This window comes from Vidua chalybeata, chromosome 11, assembly GCF_026979565.1.
Source record: "Vidua chalybeata isolate OUT-0048 chromosome 11, bVidCha1 merged haplotype, whole genome shotgun sequence".
NCBI lineage: Eukaryota > Metazoa > Chordata > Aves > Passeriformes > Viduidae > Vidua > Vidua chalybeata.
Window position 1 is genome coordinate 10459131 of NC_071540.1, and position 22639 is coordinate 10481769.

At 42.5% G+C, this 22639-nt stretch overlaps 1 protein-coding gene across 2 annotated transcripts; it reads left to right on the top strand.

Annotated features, from left to right (window-relative positions):
• The first annotated feature begins 1061 nt into the window (after positions 1-1061).
• Positions 1062-20861, top strand: RBL2 (RB transcriptional corepressor like 2). Of its 2 annotated transcripts, none has more exons than XM_053952678.1 (22): positions 1062-1256; positions 2601-2731; positions 3921-4121; positions 4831-4895; positions 8105-8233; positions 9044-9204; positions 9310-9374; positions 10067-10253; positions 10957-11123; positions 11627-11736; positions 12627-12730; positions 13106-13243; positions 13452-13616; positions 14176-14287; positions 14868-15140; positions 15445-15716; positions 16265-16441; positions 16612-16683; positions 17064-17178; positions 18212-18414; positions 18629-18793; positions 19175-20861. In XM_053952678.1, exons 1-22 carry the CDS (start codon positions 1062-1064, stop codon positions 19343-19345), a joined length of 3378 nt encoding a protein of 1125 aa, XP_053808653.1. In that variant the 3' UTR covers positions 19346-20861. The 2 variants fall into 2 exon arrangements, with proteins under 2 accessions (XP_053808653.1, XP_053808654.1); XM_053952679.1 differs by lacking the exon at positions 1062-1256 and adding an exon at positions 1329-1536.
• The last annotated feature ends 1778 nt before the right edge of the window (positions 20862-22639 follow it).

A 22639-nucleotide genomic window follows, 5' to 3' on the forward strand; every position in this document is an offset into this window, starting at 1 on the left:
AACAGAAAAGCCCTACATCATTTATATAGTCTTGTGGGTGGCAGAGAGCTTCCCATCAATGCTCTGCATAACTCAGAGCAGGAATTTGGCCTGATGGCGAAGTTCACAGCTCCTCTAGGTTAAAAAAAAAAAAAAAAAAAATGCAAGATTAAATACAACCTAATCACTCCTTTTTAAAGCTGTAAGTTGTTCTGTTAGTCTAGGGGCTGCAGGTTTGGGGGGAACCCTGCTGGCATCACCATCTTCTAGTGCCAGCTAGAATGCTGGGTACCAGTGTGTATTTGTGTCCTGAATCACATCTCAGGTCAGTCAAATCATCTTTTCTTGACATTTCTTTTTTTTTTTTTTGCCCTGAAGATTTCAGCGTTCGTGAAATACCAGTAATACAAAATCAAGCCAACAGAGTCAATAAATCACTTTTAATCAAGTGCAGCCTGTTTGATCACTTAATTGACATGTACCTGCTCTAGGACTTTAATCTTATTTTTGGCAGCCTCCTCTCTGCTCGGCTGGGACTTGACCTGGGGGAGCTATTTCTGTCTCTGTTTCCTACCCCTCACTGCCTGTGTACAGCCTGTACCCCACACTGTGTGTGTGTACAGCCTGTACCCTGTGTTCATATTTGTGTACAGCCTGTACCCCGCACTCTGTGTACATATTTGTACATATTTGTGTACAGCCCGTACCCCGCACTGTGTACACGTTTGTGTGTATTTGTGTATATTTATTTGTGTGGCTGTTTGTGCACAGCCCCTCCCGGCACTGGCCGCTCTCTGCCCGTTCCGGGCTCCCCTCACGGCCCCGGCCCCGCCCCGCCCGGGGCTCGCGCGCCGGGCGCGCTCCCGCTCCGTGCCGCGCGCGCGTCTCGCGGTGCGTGGTAGAAGCGCGCGCCGTGCGCCTGCGCGCGGGCGGGGCGGGCGGTCGCCGGGCGGGCCAATGAGCGGGCGCGGCGCGCGGCGGGGGCGGGGCCCGTCCCTCGGTGTTTGGATTCGAACGCGCGGGGCGGCGGCGCAGGCGCGGTGCGCGGAGCGCGGCGCTGCCCCCCAGCGGCGGGGCGCGGCATGGCGGGCGAGGACGCGGCCGGGGCCGAGCCGGGTCCCGCGGGGGGCGCGGCCGCCGCCCCGTCCCCGCCGGGCGAGGACGGCGAGACCCGGCAGCGCTACGAGGAGCTCTGCAGGAGCCTCAACATGGACGAGCGCGCCCGCGCCGAGGCCTGGCTGAGCTACCAGAGCATGAGGCGCAACTACACCCTGGAGGTGAGGGAGGGGTGACGGGGCCGCGGCCGGCCCGGGGGGAGCGCGGCGGGACGCGCGGGTGAAGTGCGGAGGGAAGGGACGGCGGTGGAGGCGCGGCGGCCTCTCCCTCGCACCGCCCGGGCGGCCGGCAATAACCATCGCAGTTGGGAGTCATAGCGGCGGAAAGGTGTTAAAAATGGAAGAGCCCCCGTCGCTGTGGTCCTTCGGCTCCCCGCAGTCCGGCCGAGGAGCGGCGCAGTGGCCTCGGCCGGCGCGGGGCCCGCGGAGATGCCCAGCGCAGGTGCGATCACGTTTGTCTGTCATTTCGGGGGGGCTTGCGCGGCCGCGACACGGCCCGGGCTGGGGGGTAAATGGTGAAGGGTAAAAGGTAAAGGGTTGGTCGCGTCGTTCTTGAAAACAGGAACACGCGGTGACGCGCCCGGCAGCTTCGGAAGCGCCTTTTATCGGTGCCTTCCTATAGCAAAGGTGGCGCTTGTGATAACCCCGGCAGTTCGCGGGTGCCCCCGGCGCTGCCCTGCCGGTGACCGGGCGGCTCTCGGGGCAGAGCTGCGGCGGCTCCGCGCCGGGCTCGGTGCTGCGGGGCCGCCCGTGCGGGAAGGAGGAGCGGCTCCGGCCGCGCCGCTGTCACATCGCGGACGGGCGGCGATGCTCGGGAACGAGCCTTGCCTTGCCCCCGACGGTGTGCGCTCACCCGGGCCCGTGGCATCACGGAGCCCGACAGAGCCAAAAACCACAGCATCGAATTCAGTTTGGCCCTTATTTTACCCGTTATTTTTTCCACTTAGGTGTTACTCTTTGACCAAAGACGGAGAATAAAATTTCAGGTGCTCATTAGAATTAATTTCTGTCTTTAGGTACCAGATTGAATAATTGTTCTGCTGTGTAATACAGAGCAAAATGGAAGCAATGTTTTTCTTTTCCTGCTGTCTGTTCAGGGCAGAAAAATGTTTTGGTTGCAAGAACTGTAGCCGTTTCTTTTCTTTTTTTTTTTTTTCCTTTTTCTTTTAAATCTAAGCAGTACAAAATGTTGTAGAAGAACAACATTAAAAATGTATTTTCATATACTCAAAATATATTGCATATTTTGAGTCAAATTTGAAATTTATAATGGCAACTAGTAAGTTTAGTTTTGATGCAGTTCAGTGTTCAGTGTCTATTTACCACCTGTTTTGTTGCAGTTAAAAACCCAAAGCACAACAGAAGTTTGAAACAGCAAATCAACTTTCTCACTGGTTGAATTTCATCTGTTTGGGACACAGTGCTTTTCCCCAATGTTGGGGTAGCTGAAAAGCATGTTTTTGTTTCCAGTGCAGTTTTTTAGATGCCTGATGTTTTGATTCACAGGGAAATGACATGCATTGGCTGGCTTGTGCCTTGTATGTGGCTTGCAGGAAAGCAATTCCAACTGTGAGCAGGGGAACAGCAGAAGGAAATTATGTATCCTTAACCAGAATCCTGCGCTGTTCAGACCAAAGGTAACTTTTGTTCTTGCTGAATTTTAGACACTTATAAAATCTCAAAGAGTGCTTATCAACTTGTGAAATTGGAAATAGAGAATAAAAGCTAAATGTGTTTCTCGTTTCCTGTTTTTGAAGATAGACTTTGTATCCCCAGAATGTTTGTGTTATAGCTCACTGCCAGAGAAGTAGGGCAGTTCCTTTGGCTCAGTACTATGTTCATAAAAACACTGGTTTTCAAAATAAGAGATTGATTTCCTTCACTCAAAGGAGCAAGAAGCCAGTCACTGAAGAACAGTCAATTTTGGGAGTGTGCAAATTGTGAACTTTTCACATGAGAAACCATTTGTAGTTCACTGTGAAAATGTTCACAAGCTTTATCTCTGTTTTTGCATAAGAAGACTTCACTTTTCACATGGTTTTGGTAAAGCCACTAAATGGCGTCAGAATCTGAAAAACAATTTTGTGTCAAATGTTTATGTCCATAAAGTAATAAATAAAAGCTTCTGAAATAATTGACTTTATTAGAAATCTCCTTGTTTTCTAAAAATTCCATAGATTCTCACAAAAAAAAAAAAAAGAAAGAATGTTCTTATGTACTTCTTACCCCATTTCCTCTACCGTTGAAGCATTGCTGTTGATTTAAACAATGCAAAAGCTTTCCTCTATAAGCTTTTGTTTTCCAAATCAGAAATTCAGAGAATTGAATGTTGATAAATTGGTTCTGTGATCTGGGCTATCAAGAGTAATAACACTGAAAAAGAAGATGTAGATAAAGAAGCTGTAAAGAAATTAAAGCCAAATTTGCAAAGTGCAATTTACTAAAACTTAGAGGTTTTTCATACTTTGTAGAATATTCTTAGCATTGTAGATCTCACAGGTTGTTTTATTTAAATTAATAAGTTATTCAGAAAAACGAGGCAAATCTGATTTCAGATTAATCTAACTGTTGGAGTTGATTTTGTCTTTGTGAGAAGATGCCAGACCTGTGAGTACATAGTTAATGTGGTTATCAGCCGAGGATCTAAAAATATTTCACGAGCTGTCTGAGCTCATCCATGTTTATGGGTGAAGGACTGGCTCTGAGTTCATTGTCCTGTTTGCAGTGCTACCATTTCATCAGTAGTTTGGGCAGTAGAAATTGCACTTTTGTTGAAAATGTAGAGTTTATTTCTGCACGAAAAACTAACCCATTTTGTATTTGCAGCTTGATTGAGTTTTTTAACAAGATGAAGAAGTGGGAAGACATGGCAAATCTACCATCCCAGTTCAGAGAGCGAACTGAGAGATTAGAGAGGAACTTTACTGTTTCTGCAGTCATTTTTAAGAAGTATGAGCCCATTTTTCAGGACATTTTCAGGTATCCTCAAGAAGATCAACCTCGTCAACAGAGAGGAAGGAAACAGAGGTGTGTTTCTGGTATTTCCAGACTGATTTTAGAGCCTTACTTTAGTGAAAATATAATGAAGTTACTTGGTTGTTTTAGTTGTATTTTGACTGTATTTTTATAGTTGTTTATAATATCAGAGCTGGTTTGTCCTTGCTTGCAGTAAATTTTTAATCTCTCTTTCAGTTTCAGATCTGTCAGGGGCAGGAAATCCCAAAACTGCTGAGTTTGTGATGATTTGGGGGATAGGGGAGAGGGGAGAGGTTTCAATCAGCCTGTAGGCAGGGGAAGCACTAGTGTTGTAAAGATGGGGAAAGACAGGAATAATCTGATCCTTTTATGATCTGCATGGCTTTAATAACTCATAGTACTGCTCAGTCTGTTTCACTGCCCAGTAACTCCCATGGATTTCTTCATAACTGCAGATCTTGTGGATATTTTACTTTATAGTAGAAGCTTTGTTTCTTTGTAACTGTTTGTATTTGGAGTGCTGTGGAATTGAACTTGTAGGCTGAAACTGAGGTTCCAGTTGTGCCTACACTAAACCTCTTCTAGGCTTTGTGCATCCTTCTGTATTTCCTTTAGCCAGGATTTTGTGGGAAGGATGTAAGATTTTGGCCACACTGTAGTAAAGCTTAGCTTTCTCTTTGAATTAGAGACTCTTGTATGATGTTTTATCAATTTTGATTCATTGAGCTTTTTGTCTTCTTGCTGTATTATCCTCCAAAAGACGACAACCATGTACTGTGACTGAAGTTTTCCAGTTTTGTTGGGTCCTGTTCGTTCATGCAAAAGGTAAGGGATTTGAAGGGAATTAAATACAGCAGACATATTTTTATTAGTCATTATTTTATATCAGTCCTTAAAACACCCAATAGGTGCAGTGTAAATATAATCTTTATTGTAAGAGCAGCCTTAAAGTTTTTAAGAACAGTAGAGAATTTCAGACGTTTTTCTTGATAGCGACTGTTCAGAGAAGAAGGAAGGAGCAGGGTTAAATCTTCATTTTAGGCTTCAGTTGTTCAGTCACAGCATGTATAGTCTAAAATCTTTCCTCATCAAATCTGTGTCTTAAAGAGTTTCCACATCCCTAGGCCTTGTTCCAGGTCCTGCTTTGGTGAGTGTTCACTGTGAGTGATGTATAGTAAGGTAGTGCTTTGGAGAAAGTAAAGACAGGATTGATATTCCACGTGGAAAGAGCATCATTGTAGGTTCAGATCCACTGATAATGTCCAGTAACTTGGTTTTTCTTTCATAATACAATACCTATCGGAGGAAAACCAATATTTTAATTTCTTCAAGGAAAGGGATAAAAGGAATTTTTTTTTTTTTTTTAATTTGGGAATGTGTGGTAGGATGTGTTTTTTTCAAATTTAAAACTGAGTCAGTGTTGATATTCCTACAGTGTGCTATGATTTCTTTAACTGGATGATTTTGAGGCTAGGACAGAGTAGGCTGTGGCAATATTGAATGTCCTGGCACTAATTTTGTTCAGCACAGAACTTTGTTTACACAGCCTTTCTTTCTACACTGTACCACACTGCAGAGGGTTCCTGGCAGCAGTGCTGGACCCTCAGCACCACATCCCTGCAGAAAAGTCAGGAAGGGTGTGCTGGGGCACAAGGGCTGTTCTTGAGCACGCCACCCTGTGAAGAAGATGCCTTTTTGTAAGGCTGCAAATTCCACCTTATTGAGCAAGAGAAGTCTTTCCTAAACAAGTATGGTGCTTGCAGCCTGAAACGCAGCATGATTTCAGCCACTGATCCCAGAGCTGACGTAGTACTGTACTTATTTCCAGTCAGTCAGGATTTCACTTCCTTAGCACAGGTAGGCAGCTGAGGGAGTAGGTCAGTCTGGAAAATCACAGGTTTTTCTTTTCCCTTCTGTAAAGTCCTCAGTTCTGTGGGAAGATTGGATGGTTGACAAGGTGCAGAGGGACTTTATGGTTCTTCCTGTTGCTAAGTTAGTGACTGATATGTTTGAGTAACTGAATCATCCATTGACTACATGTTCATTACAAGCAGTTTCGGATATGGGAACTAACCCTATGGAGAATACCATGTTGATAACACATCCAATTGAGTTTTACAAGGAAAAGAAAAAATTACAGTGCATAAAAGCTGTAAAGTTACTAAATGATTATTAAAGTGTGGCAGCACTTCAGAAATGGAATCTGAGTGTTGACTATTAAGGCATTGGGTGTTGGTGTGAGGTTTTGTGCTGTGTGGTTTGGGGGTGGGCAGTAAATCCTTATCACAGCAACCATGCAGCAGTGGCAGGCCCAGGCTTGTCTGCTCCTGCAGCCCATTGCCTTCAGTTCATGCACTGCACTGAGGGAGCCCCTTGTTCAGTGGGACTGCACTTCAGCAAACGGTTTGTAAGAATGCTCTTCAAACTCTTTCATTTCTTTCTTTAAAACTCATGGGGGAAAAAAATCTCAGTTTTTTTATTATTTAGTATGAGGCTGTGAAAGGGAGCCTTGTTTGAAATGCCAGCAACAAAAAATTACTATGGAACTACTGGTACTGTGAAATTATATTTATTTTTGTGCTGACAGTAAGGATTGCCATGGTAGTTGTCATGGTTGTGGAATTGATCCTGTGTTATGACAGTTAGTTTGAGAATTTTATTGATTAAAGGTTTGCTAGTAGTATTCAGGATTTTCACTGCTTTGCTGTGAACTATTAATGATTTGGAAATAACTGAAAAGTGGGTAAAGTTAATTAAAATTTCATCTAGGGTTAATTATTTTTAAATCGTTTAAATTATCTGCATTTAAATAATTTTTCTTCTAACAAACATGGAACCAAAAACATAAATTTCAACAAGCTGGTATGTTAGTGGTAAAAAAATAACAGCATAATTGAGAAAAAGTCTGTAATCATATATCCATTTCAATGTATTCTAAGTGAGTTTATTACTATATGGTAGGTTTCTTCAAGAATTTAAACCTGTTCATGCTGTGCATGAAAAGTAACAGAATTGTCATTTATATTCATTAATTGTATAATTTATTTTACTAAACTGTTTTAGCTATGGCCACTCCTCTAGAGGAATATCATAAACATAAATTAGTTCAGTAAAGAGTAATGTACAACTCTGATTGTAATCTTTGTGGAAGATGTTAAAAAAGTGAAGAGGTTACATGGACTCTTTTCTGCAGGAAAATGGATAGATAAAAAATACTTAATAAATCAGGTCCAGAGAGAGGCACTTTTTAGCTCTTCTGTAAAGCACAAGAGAAATTAAGTTATATTTGTTACTGTTCATAATGAGTATGCCCCAGCAAATTGTTTTGCAACAAAACAGATTGTTTAAAAAAAAATCTGACTTTGAATTAAGTACGGGTTTGTTCTGGGAGTGAGGGGCAGGGGCTGAAGGAGGGGCAGTTTCTAGGCTGTCTGAAAACCTGGGTCTAGCCTTGCCAAAGTTGAGGTTATCTGCAGCTGTTTACAGCAGTGCAAAGCTGGGGAAAAGGGGAAAAGTTGAGTCTCAGGACCCATTCTACCCCTCCTTGGCCTTCCGAGCAGAATTTGCTTGGGGCAGGTGCACTGGGAATCCAGTGAAGGATGTGGCTGTGCCAGGCAGTGGGGCTGGTGCTGCCAGAGTTACAGAAGCATGATTTTCTTCCTTGAGGCAGCTTGCATTATACAGTTTGTGCTGCTTCAAGTTATTTATGCACTGCTTAATGAGATTACTGTGAACGAGGGAGCAGCAACAGCTTATTTATCAACATTTTGGTAAGGTGTGATTTCAAAACAGCACAATACATTTGGGTTCCTTCACAATTCTTGTTTCTGAAAAGCTGTTTTACTTTTATATTATTTATATGTTATTGTGAGTCTGCTTTACTGCCTGTGTTGCTATCCAGATACTTACAGTCTCCAAGCTCTGTGTTTCCAAGATTCTACTACTGATTGTAATACAAACATCAATAGTCTCTTGGTAAAAAAAAGTCTTAAATTCTTGCTAATTTTATGTCTTATGTCTTTCTAATATTGCAGGAAATTTTCCTATGATCAGTGATGATTTGGTCAATTCCTACCATCTCTTGCTATGTGCTTTGGATCTCGTGTATGGAAATGCTCTGCAGTGTCCTAACCGTAAAGAACTCCTGAATCCTAATTTTAAGGGTATGTTAAAAAAAAGAAGGTGATTTGTAATACATGACAACTAATATTTTCTGTATCTGGCTACACAGTTCCATTCTTGTTAATGTAGTATGTAATAACAGATTAGTGAATTTTGTCAATAATTCATTAGGTCAAGAATTTGATGTACTGTGGAAATACCCTCGAAGGATGTTCCAGAGTAATAGTTTGAGTTAATGAGGGTTTAATGTCAGTGGAAAAGTGCATAAAGGCACAGCCATCACTGGACACAGTGAGACTAGAATGTTCTGTGGTGCAGCAGTTCAGAAAGACCCAGGGCTCAGATAGGAGATTTGTTTCTCTCTCATTTCTGGATTGCTGCTGTTGACTTTCTGAAGAGAATGGAAGTGTAGTTTGACTTGATAACCACAAATTCAAATGAATGGTGAGAAGATGCCTTTGAATTTCTGATGTAACTCTTCCTGGGCTTGCATTTCATTTTCAGTGCTGCACAGGATTGGCCCTCACTTGTAGTGCTTCGGATGTGACCTGGGACTGTTATCTCAAATAAATATTGTAGTTCACCAGTGTTTGATTTTTTCCCTATTAGAATTGATATATGTAATTTTTATCACTCAGTAACTAATGTTTTTAAATCTCTAACTCAAAATTTGCTTTGATAACATTACCCAGTTGAGTGGGCATTATGTAATTAGTAGTTCTTTAAAGAGAACTAATTAGTTTGCTTTTTTAATTTCATACTACCTTGACTAGACAGCATAGAATTTAAGTTTAATAAGAAAGTAGGATAATGGATTTGCAAAATAAATCACACAATATTTTGAATTGTAGGTCTACCTGAAGACTTCCATAGTAAGGATTATAAAGTATCATCTGATCCTCCTTGCATCATTGAAAAACTGTGTTCTTTACATTATGGATTAGTTTTAGAAGCAAAAGGTATAAAGGAACATTTTTGGAAGCCATATATTCGGAAGCTTTTTGACAAAAAGGTTGGTCAGTAAATTTATATTGTAGAAGAATCTCTCCTTACTTGTTACCTTCAAAACCTTTGTAAGAAATGAAATACCCATCCTTTGTTCTTAAATGTCTTACAGCTTTTAAAAGGAAAAGATGAAAATCTGACGGGATTTCTAGATCCTGGGAACTTTGGAGATAGCGTGTAAGTCCCTGTCTGTGGTTTGGATTGCAGGAGTGTCCCTGTGCTGCGCTTGTTACCTGAGCACTGGTAGCAGCCATGCCTTGTGTGTTCAGAATGGCCATCCAGCACTGCCCTCCTGTTCTGGCAGTGCTGGGCTGAGGCCTGCTTGGAAGAGGAACGGTGCTTCAGGATGGTGTTAGCTGATGTCTGCTTTTATTCTTACGTTTCTCTTTCCTGGATTTTTTCTATGTAACTCAAGAGTTATTATGAAAAAGCTGTGGGAGCACATTTTGTAGGAAGTGGGAGGGGAAAAATGGGTTTGGTGGTGTTTAGAGGTGTTTATGGGTTTTAATACCCATAATGATATAAAAATTATATAAATTATATAAATGGCTTTGATATAAAAATGGTGCAGTGTAGTTTATAATATGATGCTGTGTAAATTTTGAGGAGTTTTCAGAAAATAGGAGTTCTCAGTGTTCTACTCAGTTCTTCCTTCAGCTGGACAAATGGCAGGGCATCAGACACATAGGGAAAATAATGTCCTTGCCTCTGTCATGTATAAGGTACTGTAGATCTTAAAGGAGCTTCAGTGAAGGTCAAAAGAAATTTGAAGTAGACTTCCCCCAGGCCAGAACTGTGTTGAGTGTGTGAACAGATGAACAACTCAGTCTAAATAAAGGGTGTTTGTCTGCCTTTCCTTTCTGCTGCAGCAAAGCCATCAACAAGGCCTATGAGGAGTATGTTCTGTCAGTGGGAAATCTCGATGAGCGAATATTCCTTGGCGAGGATGCGGATGAAGAAATTGGAACTCTCACGAGGTGCCTAAACACACCTTCAGGACTGGAAACAGCTGAAAGGGTACAAGTGAAGCATAATTTGCAGCAGCATTTTGACAGGGTGAGTATGGCATGGTCTGTGTTGCTGTTTTTATATGCCACCCTCCCTGGCTGCCTATGGAAACAGAAATGAAAGATACCTTGGAGTGTGGTGAGAAAATGGGCGGAGTATTGGGAGCTGGACTTCATGGTGAAGAATGTAATGGTATTTGTTAAAAGAAGTTACTGTGTGGTTAGGTAATGAGAAGATGCATTGATTTTGCTGTGTTCTAATTGAAGGGATATCCTTGATGTTACATTATTTTAATGTGATGGCTTGATCTGATGCAAATAAACTAAAATGCTGATCAGAAGGACTTCTCATGTTAAAGGTTAAACTTGCTGAAAGGAAGCCCTGGCTCAGTACACTTTTGCTATGAGCTACAGCTACCTTTGTTACTTGGGCTAGGAAGAGATACTGGAATTTAGGGGGGGGATTTTTGAGATTGGTCTAATTGTTTCACACTCAGTTCCAGCATCTGCATTTCAGCATAGATCACATCCCCTCTGTTTACAGAACTGTTTGATACAAACATCTGAATGCCACAGACAAATTCTTCATTGCTCTTACCTGAGTCATGGTCTGGTTTGGGCTGTTTGATTAGGAGCTATTTTTTTCCATAACACAGAGTAAGAATTCTGCAAATTGATGTTTCTAGGTTATGACCTTTATCAAAGTTCATAACAGAGTCCATATGTATATGTGGTTATTTTTTTATTTTCAGTCCAAATCACTCAGGATCACAACCCCCCTTACTGGCCGCAAGTATATTAAAGAGAGCAACCCATACGTGACACCTGTTTCCATAGCAACCTACAGCCTGAGCCGCCTGCACACGATGCTGGCAGGGCTGAAAAATGCCCCCAGTGAAAATCTGGAGCAAATACTCAGGTAAATTTGGTGCTTAGCCAAATAAACCTATTTTCTATTCTAGTTTTAATAGCAAACGTTAATGCTGAACAGTGTAAATTAAAAGGTGAGCCAGTCCTTTATTACTGGAGTAAAATGGAATCCAGAGAGACATTTATGATTGGAGGACTGTTCTCTTTATTTAGATTCATCTGTCCTTAGAGATTGATGAACATCCACCATTTAAAACCCAGCAGTTCTGGGATTCTCTAACCACAAGTTGCCAGTATAAAATTTTCAAGACTTTTCTTCCTGTTTAACAAATGGCACTGCTTAAGAAATCATTCCATACTGTAGGAAATGCAAAACAAACTTTATTCTCCACGTGGATAAACTGTTTTGCAGTTAGACACTTTTGGGTCTGTTTGTATTGCTGTGCAATATATTTCCAATTTTTATGCTTTCAGCATATAAAAAAATAGGGTAGTTTTGGTCTTAGTAGGAATAGTCTATTGAAAATACTTAGTTTGCTTTTTTTTTTTCAGGTCATGCTCCAGAGATCCTTCTCAATCCATTGCAAACAGAGTTAAGGAAATGCATGATGTGTACTGTCAGAGCACTCAGTCTGAAGGAGAATTCAGTAATTTTTCCAAAGGTGGGAAACATTTTACTTACCCATAAAATGCCTATAAACACATCCATCTCTTGTAACTAAGTTTTACATACAGGTTATGCTTTAGCACAAGTGTCTTTTCTACTTCTCTTGCCTTTTCCTGTGTTCTTAAGACATAGCAAATTTCAGTGCTGTGTAAAATTTTATAATGAGCCTTAGCTTGAATCAGTGGAATTTGATCATACTTTCAGCACTAAAGAAGTGAAATGAGAAGGACTTTTAAGTGTACCAGTTTTTCTCTCAAGTATAAGATTATTAGTGATGGCATGGATTTCTGTGCTGATAAGGAAAATATGAGTAACTATAGTCTTTAAAAAGCCAACACCAACTTTGGCTTATATATGAGGATGGATTAGTACAGGTATTAAAATCCTGCCAGTATAAACACAAAAGCATGATTTGCGAAGTTGTCTTGATATCTGAGGTGCCTGAAGATGGATTGAATATAAGGAAGATGCTCTTGATCTTAATAAGATTCTTAATAAGGCCTTCCTTTGTTCTTGTCAGCTTAGTTGCTTCACTGCTTTTTGTTGCACAGTGCAAGGTGGATCCCTACAGGTGCATTTTCTGAATTTGCATTGTGTTTATTATAGCAACATTAAGGAATGTTCTTATACATGGTAATGTAATACTGATACCCAAAATCTGGGTTCAACAGCAAGTTACTCTGCTCTGCATTCATAAGTCAGTGCAGTGTAGGAGAAGGATTCCTACATTAACTTGAAATTAACTGGTTTAGTGCTGAAAGTATTATACCCACAGCAGTACAGAAATCCACACAAGCTACTCTTGCGTTTCTGTATCTGAAGATGAAGAATATAATACTTTTTTATTGCATTTTACAATATTGCTTCTATTTAAACTTCCTGCAGATGTTGCTAGTAAACATTTTCGTCGTGCTGAGATGCTCTACTACAAGGTCTTGGAGTCAGTCATTGAGCAAGAGAGGAAGAGACTGGGAGACACTGACTTATCTGTAAGGAAAACTAATCAAATGGTTCCTCACTTTTAAAGTTGGACCTGCAAAAAAAGAACACAGATATAGAGCAGAATTGTCAGCTATATAAAATGAGGGTAAATCTCTGAGAAGAACCCTGTAAGTACACCTGAATGGAAGAAAAAAGGTTCAAGAAATTGTGTTTGCAAACACAAAGATAGATTAAATTTTTAATGGCTCATTAATTTTTAATGAGCCATTTTAAAGATGGCTCATTTTGAACTCAGTTCTGTCCCTTAAAAAATAGCTTCACTTTTTATAAGCTTGAGAATCTTGCTGTTGAGACAATAGAAAGTGTTTTATTGTTCTATAATTACACTGTAAAATAAACTTTAAAATTTGCAATTCTTGCAGGCAATACTGGAGCAAGATGTGTTTCACAGGTCTCTGCTGGCATGTTGCCTGGAGATCGTTACCTTTACATACAACCCACCTGGAAACTTCCCATTCGTCACTGAAATATTTGACATTCCAGTGTATCACTTTTACAAGGTAATGTGTATGATAGCTAGAAATGCTTACAAAGTCATGAGTGCTCATTGACCTGTATGACAACCTAGGACTGAGTCATAGTAATGCAGCCTTCATATTTCTAATAGTTTCTTCTTCCTTGAAAATCAAGTATTGGAATTAGAGCTTTGTTTAAGACTGGATCTATGAAACAAGTACATTATGTTGATGCTAATTATCCACTGCACAGGTCATTGAGGTTTTCATTAGAGCAGAGGACGGCCTTTGTCGGGAAGTGGTGAAACACCTGAACCACATTGAAGAGCAGATCCTGGAAAGTATGGCATGGAAACGGGAATCCGTACTGTGGGACAGGATCAGAGAGAATGACAACAAAGTTCCTGCTTGTGAAGAGGTGAGCACATCTTTCTGTGTGTTACATAGCTTTCATAATCAAACAGGATGGCAGAGAGAGGACTTGGTACCCTGAAGGAGAGGCCTTACATGTCCCAGTAGCAGTTCCACCATCCCAGCCTATGAGTGCAGGGAAAGCAGCAAGTGCAATGTGCTCTGGCCTGGTCAGGGACATCTCTGTGGAGACACCTGCAACAGAGATGATTCTCACCCAGTACTTTATCCAGTATTTTATTGGTGTAGCAGAACAGTGAAGAAAATGGTCAAGCAGGGAAGGTTTGGACCAGTAACTCTTGGAAATATTTTTAGACAAGAAACGTGGTAAAAAGTACACACAGTGGCCACAGAAAGACTATTACAGTGTGTATCTTCCAGAGCAGCACCATCACTAGTCACTACTAGTTTGTTTGTGACTACTAGTCACAACTGGTTTTGTCACTTTTCATGTTATTTTTCCACAAAGTTTTGCTGTTCAAAATTTGTAGTGCAGTAGCTTTTAAAAATTTGCTATGTAGTTAATGTGTGGTACAGACACTCTGATAAAAGGATAAATATTTTAGGTAATGCCACCTCAGTACTTTGAGAGATCTGCTGGGAGCAGTGTTGTAGGTTCACCATTGACACCACGGCGAATAAATGAGGTTCGTGCTGAAAGTGGAGGACTGGGAAAAGGTGAGATTTTTTTAAAGCAGAACATGCTATACATTGCTTACTTGGATTAAATTATGCATGGGAGAAAGCTGCTTTAATGCCAGTGTACTTAGCTGCAAACAGTTGGTAAAGGGTATTTTTATTGCAGCTCACAGAGTTGTATCAGAGGTCTAAGACTGATGGATTCATCATATCACTATGAATAATACTGCTTTGATAGGGTGTTCTCAGGTGATGGATATGAACAGCATGTGTATATGTGTGTTAAACTGTATTTATACATGCACACACACAAAGCTTACACTCTAATTGGTTTGCTTTATTGTTATACTAGAAAAGAAACCCCACTATATATTATGTGACATCTCAAACGTTTTCCACTAGAAAAAATGAAATATAATGTATGAATTTAGAAAAATATTAAATACAGCATTATTGAAGATTAAATCATCTGTAAAAGCAATCTGCATTTTAAATTTTTTTTCCTGATGAGCTGTGCATGACATATTTTGGTTTGCATTAGATTTCCACCACCTTGTAAAACAAGGGATTATAAAACAAGAGTTAAGTATTTATCTGTGTGTGTGTTTTTCCTCCCCAGGCCTCTCCTCCCCTCCAGCCACCCTGTATGACAGGTACAGCTCTCCCACAGCCAACCCCACGCGGCGGCGCCTGTTTGCTGACAATGACAGTGCCCCCGAGGGTGGCACGGCCGTCAGGGTGCCCCCACAGCCCGTGGTGAGCACGGTGCCTGTGCAGAACATGAGCCCCGAGGCCGTGTCCGTGACCCCAGTGCCTGGCCAGACCCTGGTGACGGTGGCGACGGCCACTGTGACAGCCAACAACGGGCAGACGGTGACAATACCTGTGCAAGGTGAGGGAAAAGCTGCTGCACACACTTCAGGCTTGTTCCCGTCAGGGTATTAGAACACAGCCAGGGAGAATTGCATTAGTATGAAAACCTTACTTCAACTTCATTATCTTCTCATCTCATGATGAGGTTTCCAAAGTATTTTGATTAAACAATTTCATGCATAATATACTAAATGTCTGGTTATTAGTAGCTAATAAAAGAAGTACTGAATTATTTTTAAAAACTCAAAACTACCCCCCACTCTGCACACACACATCCCCCACACAGCTTGCTCTTATTTCAGGCTCTTTTGGTTACATTACAGGTATTGCCAATGAAAATGGAGGAATAACTTTCTTCCCAGTCCAAGTAAATGTAGGTACACAGCCCCAGGCTGTGTCTGGGCCCATGCAGCCTCTGAGTGCCCAGACTCTGGCTGGCACCCTGAACCCTCAGATGGCTGGGGCAGCACTGCAGTTGCCAAGCCAGTTAACAGTGCAGCAGATCTCCCCTGGAGAGCAGAGACAGACCCAGCACTTCAGTGCCACAGCAGTCAAGCCTCGCAAGATGGGCTCACTTGCACTCTTCTTCAGAAAGGTACTTTTTGATCTAAGTTTGCTTTGCTTAGCTCTTATTTTGGTAAACTTGCAGTAATTTTAAACATACACACTTACTGGTTGTAATAATGAGGGCATATTACCTTTAATTTATACCTTAATTATTCATACACACCTGAAGAGTAGTTTTCTCCTGCAGACCAGCAAAGGAGTGTGCTGGCACATCAGGGTACTTGGCCAGCAGGTTCTTAAAGGTGTTCCTTTTCTTAAAGGCTCTTCCAAAGAAAGAAGTTAACTTTTGAGACTTTCTAGTTTATTCAATACAGGGGTTGCTGTAGGCAATGCAGTGCCCTTTCTGTGCTCAGGACAGCTTAAAATTTAAGCTTCAAACAAATATTTTCTTAGCACTGACACCAGTACTGAGAATGTCTGTGCCCTGTAAGCAAAACAGTTAAATTTGAATTTAGTTACTCTTCTCTTGGCTTAGCATTTGTACAAGTTCTACAGGTGTGCAAGTCTGAGCTACTCTTTTGCTGGGTCAGAAGAGCAGCATTGCTGTGGCCCTGAGCACAGTGTCCAATGTCACAGGTGTATCACTTGGCCAGCGTGCGTCTGAGGGACCTCTGTGCCAAACTTGATGTGTCTGATGAGCTGCGCAAAAAGATCTGGACATGCTTTGAGTATTCCTTGGTGCACTGCCCTGAAATCATGATGGACAGACACCTGGATCAGCTGCTGATGTGTGCCATCTACGTCATGACTAAGGTAAAGAAGGAGCAGAGAAAATGGAGACAAAATCTCCTTTAATACTTAATATTCCCAATATTACTTCCTCAAAAAGCCCCAAACCAACAAACACACAGAAGCAGCCCAAGCCAAACAAATGACCCAACAACCTGCTGAAAAACTGAACCTTTTCTGTGCATCCCCCTTAGGTTACTAAGGAAGACAGATCATTCCAGAACATCATGCGCTGCTACCGGACACAGCCACAAGCCAAGAGTCACGTGAGCACAGTCACTATTTTACCTTGTGGGATCTGGTGTATTAAATGCCTTCATTCTATTTTGGGAACAGATCACTTGGCAAAGCAGCATCTAGTATTAAGGGGATACAGCCTATGAACCATTCTCAAAAGAGAGTGTTCATATCCAAAATCCTGCACTACTGAAAGCTTTTTATGCTAAACTGTACCTAGAATAGAAAGGAAACCAAAGGAGGCAGTGCCCATGGGCTGTTACTCCTCTTAGGAAGCTGTATTTTGCCCTGCAAGAAGCAGTTTGGTACTACAGTGAAGTTCTGGCAGCAGACATGTCAGCAGGCAGTTGTTCCCTGGCTGGGTGACTGCTCCACTGTGCCCTGCTCACGCTGCTCCCTGTCCCTGCAGGTCTATCGCAGTGTCCTCATCAAGGGCCGCCGCCGCCGCCACTCGGGCAGCAGTGACAGCAGCAGCCAGCAGAACTCACCCACAGACAGGAGCAAAGACAGGAACAAAGAAAGAAGTGAGTGATTCCAAATGCCAGGTGTTTGGGTTTAATTCCATTTCCAAAACTGTGTGCATAAACTACGAGTTGGATTTTGTGTTGTTTCATCCCAAACAGTTCCTCCTTTGGTAAACTTAGACGCAATTAAGAATACATCGATAACATATAAGAGTTGCTCTAACTCAAGGTTTTTATTGCACCCACTCTGACAGTTTCAAATCCCTCCCCATGTGCACTTACCTTGGGAATTTGCTGTGCTGACCTGAGCTCCGAGTTCAGCTCACAGACCAAAGAACTTTGGAGTCTTTGCAGAATGAGGAAATCTGGGCTAGCCCAGGTTCACAGTTACTCTTATCACTACCACAGAGCTGCAGCAGTTTCTTTTGTAGCACTGTCTGTCTGCAGAAATAGGAACACCACCCACAGCACTGATTTCAGCATAGCTGACAGCTCTGGGGATTCTTCCCTTGATATGTGAACTGACACATTTTCCTTGAATTAACTTTCATAAAGGAAACTGAAGAGCTGATGCTGTGCATTCCTACCAGCCGTTTTCAAGGTATTTAATAGATGATGGTGGTATAAGCAGTAGGTGGTATATTTTCTGTCAAAAGGAGTGGCAGGGAGGGAAGGCAAAAAAAAAAAAAAAAAAAAAGTATTTTGCAACTTCCCACATTAAATTAGCAGGAAGTATGGCCAAGCCAAATATTTCTCCTACTGACAGAAAAAAAACTACCATTCTTTATTTGAAATGGAGCCAAGCAGCAACAAGAAAGAGCTCCTGCTAAAAGTATAACACAAATGCTGAAAAATGGAGTTTCAGCTCTTTTATACCATCATGCAACTCAGCTCCTACAGCAAACGCCTTACAGTTTATCCAGTAAGAAGTTAGAAATCAAGAAAGCTTTCGTGTAATGGACAACACTCAGGGATCAAAACAAGCAGAGAGCTGGTGGCAGCAGGTTCCCAGTCCCTGTTTGCCAAGGGTGGCTGGCTGTGTGCCTGCAGGGCTGGCAGCGCCCAGCCCTGAGCCCGTGGCCGTGCCCTGCAGGCAGCCGTGACTCCAGCCCGGTGATGCGCTCCAGCAGCACCCTGCCCGTGCCCCAGCCCTCCAGCGCGCCCCCCACCCCCACCCGCCTCTCCGGCCCCAACAGCGACACCGAGGAGGAGGAGCGCGGGGACCTCATCCAGTTCTACAACAACGTCTACATCGAGCAGATCAAGGACTTTGCCCTCAAGTACACTTCAAATGCAGTAAGTTACATTCTGTGCTTTTTCTTAATAAACAGAGCTTTATCTTCTGACCACACAGTGAAATTTCCTTAAATTAAAAAATACTAATCTGGCCTACACAACAACACTTGCATTTGTTGAACGTTGTATGGTATAATCTGTGTGGAAAAGCCTTGCTGCAGTGAGCCCTGAGCTCAGGCTGCAGCTGCTGAGTGTCTCTGTTCTCTCCGAGCAGACGGACTCCCCCCCGCTCTCGCCGTACCCCTTCGTGCGCCTCGGCTCCCCCCGCAGAGTGCAGCTCTCCCAGCACCACCCCCTGTACATCTCACCACACAGAAACGAGTCTGCCCTCTCTCCCCAAGAGAAAATATTCTACTACTTCAGCAGCAGCCCCTCGAAGGTAAGACTAAAGGGTTTAAATTTGATTTTTTAAATCCTTAACTCTGTTTTTTGGTTTTGGTAATGAAATTAGCAGAATGGTTTTGTTTACCTTGTCCAACACATAGATCACCTAAGGCTCATCAAACTGCCACAGCTGTAGGGCTGGATGAGCCTTTGAGCTCTGCAGGCAGACACACAACAAACTCCCTTGAGTTTAAGACTTAATCTGGTAAGGGAAAGACCAGTAGAGTGATAAAGAAAATACCTTGGTACAGTACAGATTTCCACAAAAGAGCCTGTCCAGTCCCACTGCAATGCATCTAACAACAGTTCACATCACATTGGGGCAGTCACAAAACAGTGAGAGCCAATCCTACTTTTGCTCCCCTCCTCCCTCCAGAGGCTAAAGGAAATCAACAGCATGGTTCGAACTGGAGAAACACCCACAAAGAAGAGAGGCATCCTCTTGGAAGATGGAACTGAAGCCCCAGCCAAGCGAATCTGCCAGGAGAATCACACGGCTCTGTTAAGACGGCTCCAGGACGTAGCAAATGACCGAGGGTCTCACTGAGCCTGCACAGCTCCTCCCTCCCTGACTGCGCCGAGCCTGGGCCAGGGCATGAGGGGGGACAGCTCTGGGGACAGGCAGGATCCACCTCAGACCTGCAACACAACCCCAGGCTCTGCTTAAGCTCTTCACAAGGCAAGTGACCCCTCTCCAGCCTTGCCTGGAGAACATATCCCTAACGCAGCTGTGGACCTTGCAGCAGGAATTTACAGCTTTGCTTTGCTCTAGTCAATGCTTCACCCTTGTCATCTGTGGCCAGACAGGTCCAGGTGCCTCAGCATGGAGCCCTGCACCAAGGTACCCACAGACAGTGTCAGGGTTCCTCACTAACCCCCTCACAAACTAACAGCTTAGGAGTAACATTCTCACACAGTCCAGTTCTGCTTGCAAAGGGACAAGGAGTGTGTTTTGAGCCCTGCAGGAAGCCGGATGGATGGACTCTGTCCAGATTCAGGATGTTCCACATGCCCTTGAGAAGCAGCACAGTGTTGAGCTTTAATGTGTGGCCCTTTGCTGTACCAAGGGAGGTGATCATGGTGATTGGTTTGAGCTGTGCAATGTTTGAAAGTGAACTCATGTTCCCAAGGTGCCACTTGGGATGGGGCTGTGAAGCATGTTTAAAGCAGATGAATTTTGCTGTATATTTGCAATGGCACTTTCTAAATGTGAATATTTTTTGCAAAGGCTGACTTTAGCTGTCTTTCTGTACTGAAACAATTTGACTTTTGTATTTATTTCAATCTGACATCCCATTGCTCCTCTTGCCAGCAAATGGCATTAAGAATTCATTGTAACTCAATGTATATGCAACAATGAATGCAGGAAGCCAGGAATGTTTGCTGTCTTCAAGGAATTTTATATGCTTGTTGCTTTTCTTGATGGCACTGTAGCCCTTGCTCACTAAGCAGCAGAAAGATGGTGCCCATCTCCTAAAACATACACTTAGATATTTTGCTGGTGTTTAAAGGACAGGGCTTGGCAGTTCGGTTTTGTGATTTGGTTTTTGTAAAAGGTCTAAACCAGGCTGCCTGGGAGAAATCCCTCCCCTACTACCACAATCAGCAGGTGCTGCACATAAACTTACCACTTGTTTTCATTTAAAATAGGTCCAAAAACACAGACTTGTTAGGAAAGCATCAACCCTCTCCCACAGTACAGGATGCCAGTCCTCTGCTGGGGAGGGGGTGTTCTCATGTGAAAATGTGGCACACTCAGTTTCCAGAAAGCTTTCTGAGGAAGCAAAAGCTAAAATGTTTTTTTTAGCTTTTCAGTCATCCCTCCCATCTGAAGAATAGGAAAATTTAAGACTTAACTCCACTATAAATTCAACTAAAGTAAAATAAAAACATGTTTTTCTTACCTGCATAACAAAAGCTGAAGTCCAGAAGTTGTGTAGATGTTTCTGTAAAAATATTTATGGAAGTGTCAGACAATTCTTGTTGTTACTATGTTCCATTAACTTCACTTTGTACAAAAATATTGCAATTGTATTTTTCAATAAAGACTTTATAGACTCTCAGGTTCCTGTTTGTGTGTGAAAAGCATTGTATGTGCAAAGCTAGAAAGTCTGCAGCAAGGAGTTGTCCCTCACTGCAACTGAAGGTATAAAAATAAATAAATGATCACATCTTAGTCACACCACAAGGGAAAGGATTTACTCCTGCCCTGGTTTAATCACTGTGGTTGTTCCATGCATGTCCCCTCCTGCTGTTCTGTCAGAAGGCACCAGGCAGGGCCTGGGAGTGACAGCAGTGCCAGGGAATGCCCCAGCTCCAGCTGCTGCTCCCTTGGCAGAGGAGGAGGAAGGTGGCTGCCTCACTGCACAGCACTGGAGGGCTCCAGAGCAATCTGCCCTCCCTGCAGGAGCTTTTAACACAAGATCTCACACACACAGTGACAGCAGAATTATTTCCTGTGTGCTGGGTACTCACACTCAACTGAGGGAAATGTCTAAACATTCTAAACATTCTTAAGTAGTTAAGAACAGCTTTGACCACCACTGGCTGGTGCTCTATTTGTACAGCTAGATGCACTGGTTCTTCCCTGCCTTTTTACCTAGGGGGCCTGAGACTATTTCATCAACTGCTGTTCCTGTCCCTTTCTGAAAACAAGTTAAGTCACCCTCAGCTGTAACTAATAATCAAGATAGAAGTTGCAGTTTCTACTTCGAAGAAAATTCTAAAAACAAAACAAACAAACAAAAAAAAACCCAAAAAAAACTTTAACAGAGGTGTTCCAAAGGAAAAAAAAAAAGGCATGTAAACTTGAAAAATCTGAAGCGGCTTAAAATAATTTCTTTCATGACTTAGAACACTTTGGGTAGAATCCAACTGCAATCTCAGTAGAAAAATTCTACTGGTGTAACTTACAGATCCTTTGGAAATCTTCTTCAGAGAGTTCAGAATTTCAAAGATGATACTCAGAAACATCTCCTTATCAAAGTATTGGCCAGGCCTTACTCTTTCATCAAATTATGTACCTGTTCTAGGAAAAACATAGTACAATCCAGGAGAAAGGATTTGATTTCCATGGTACTGTTTCAGTACTCCTTTACCTAGCTTGCTCCTGGAAAAGCTTCTTTTAAGATGCAAGTCTGATTGCAAAAGTACACAGCATTCTCTCCCCTTTCCCAGTCTAACAAAAAGAATTTTTCAGATTATTCATTCTAAACCAAATAAAATTCTACATTCTCTAAATAAATAAAATTATTCTCAACAAACTGTTGATAGCTGTATTTAACTTGGAGCAATCCAACTTAGTGACCAGCCTCAAAAGGGTCTGTGACAGCTCGGAGAGAAACAAAACCTACTCCACTAACCATCACTCCCAGCATTATCCTGTCATTCCTCCTGGGCACTGTTCTTGCCAACTGTGGTGTTTCCTGGCCAACAGCAGCACTGGCAGCTGGGGCTGCACTGCAGCAGAGCCCAAAGAGCGGCCCAAGATTAGAGGGGATTTAACTTCTCTGCCAGTCCTTCACCTAAGTGGCTTAGGAAATGTGCAAGTCAGTGATTTATAACCAAGGCTTCAGAGCAATCAGAAAACTGAATAAAGAGGAATGGTCACAGTCTGGTTTAGCTCCAGGCCTTGCCCTGCCCCGAGCTCAGCACAAGGCCAGGCCCATCATCTGCTTCACACCACAAGTCCTTGAACTAAAACCTTGCCCATGATAAATCAGAAGCATTTCAATTTCAGTCTTCCCAAAAAAAGGAGAATAGCAGCAACAGAACTCATTTCACAGTATTTTAGTGGCAACACTCCAGGCCAATACATGCACCCTCAAACTGTTCCCACATC

Excerpts from the sequence above, each read along its gene's own strand:
- RBL2 (XM_053952678.1), top strand. The coding sequence starts at position 1,062 with ATGGCGGGCGAGGACGCGGCCGGGGCCGAGCCGGGTCCCGCGGGGGGC. Across the intron at positions 4,896-8,104 it reads CCTGTTCGTTCATGCAAAAG|GAAATTTTCCTATGATCAGT; the intron begins GTAAGGGATTTG and ends CTAATATTGCAG. Across the intron at positions 9,205-9,309 it reads GGAAGCTTTTTGACAAAAAG|CTTTTAAAAGGAAAAGATGA; the intron begins GTTGGTCAGTAA and ends AATGTCTTACAG.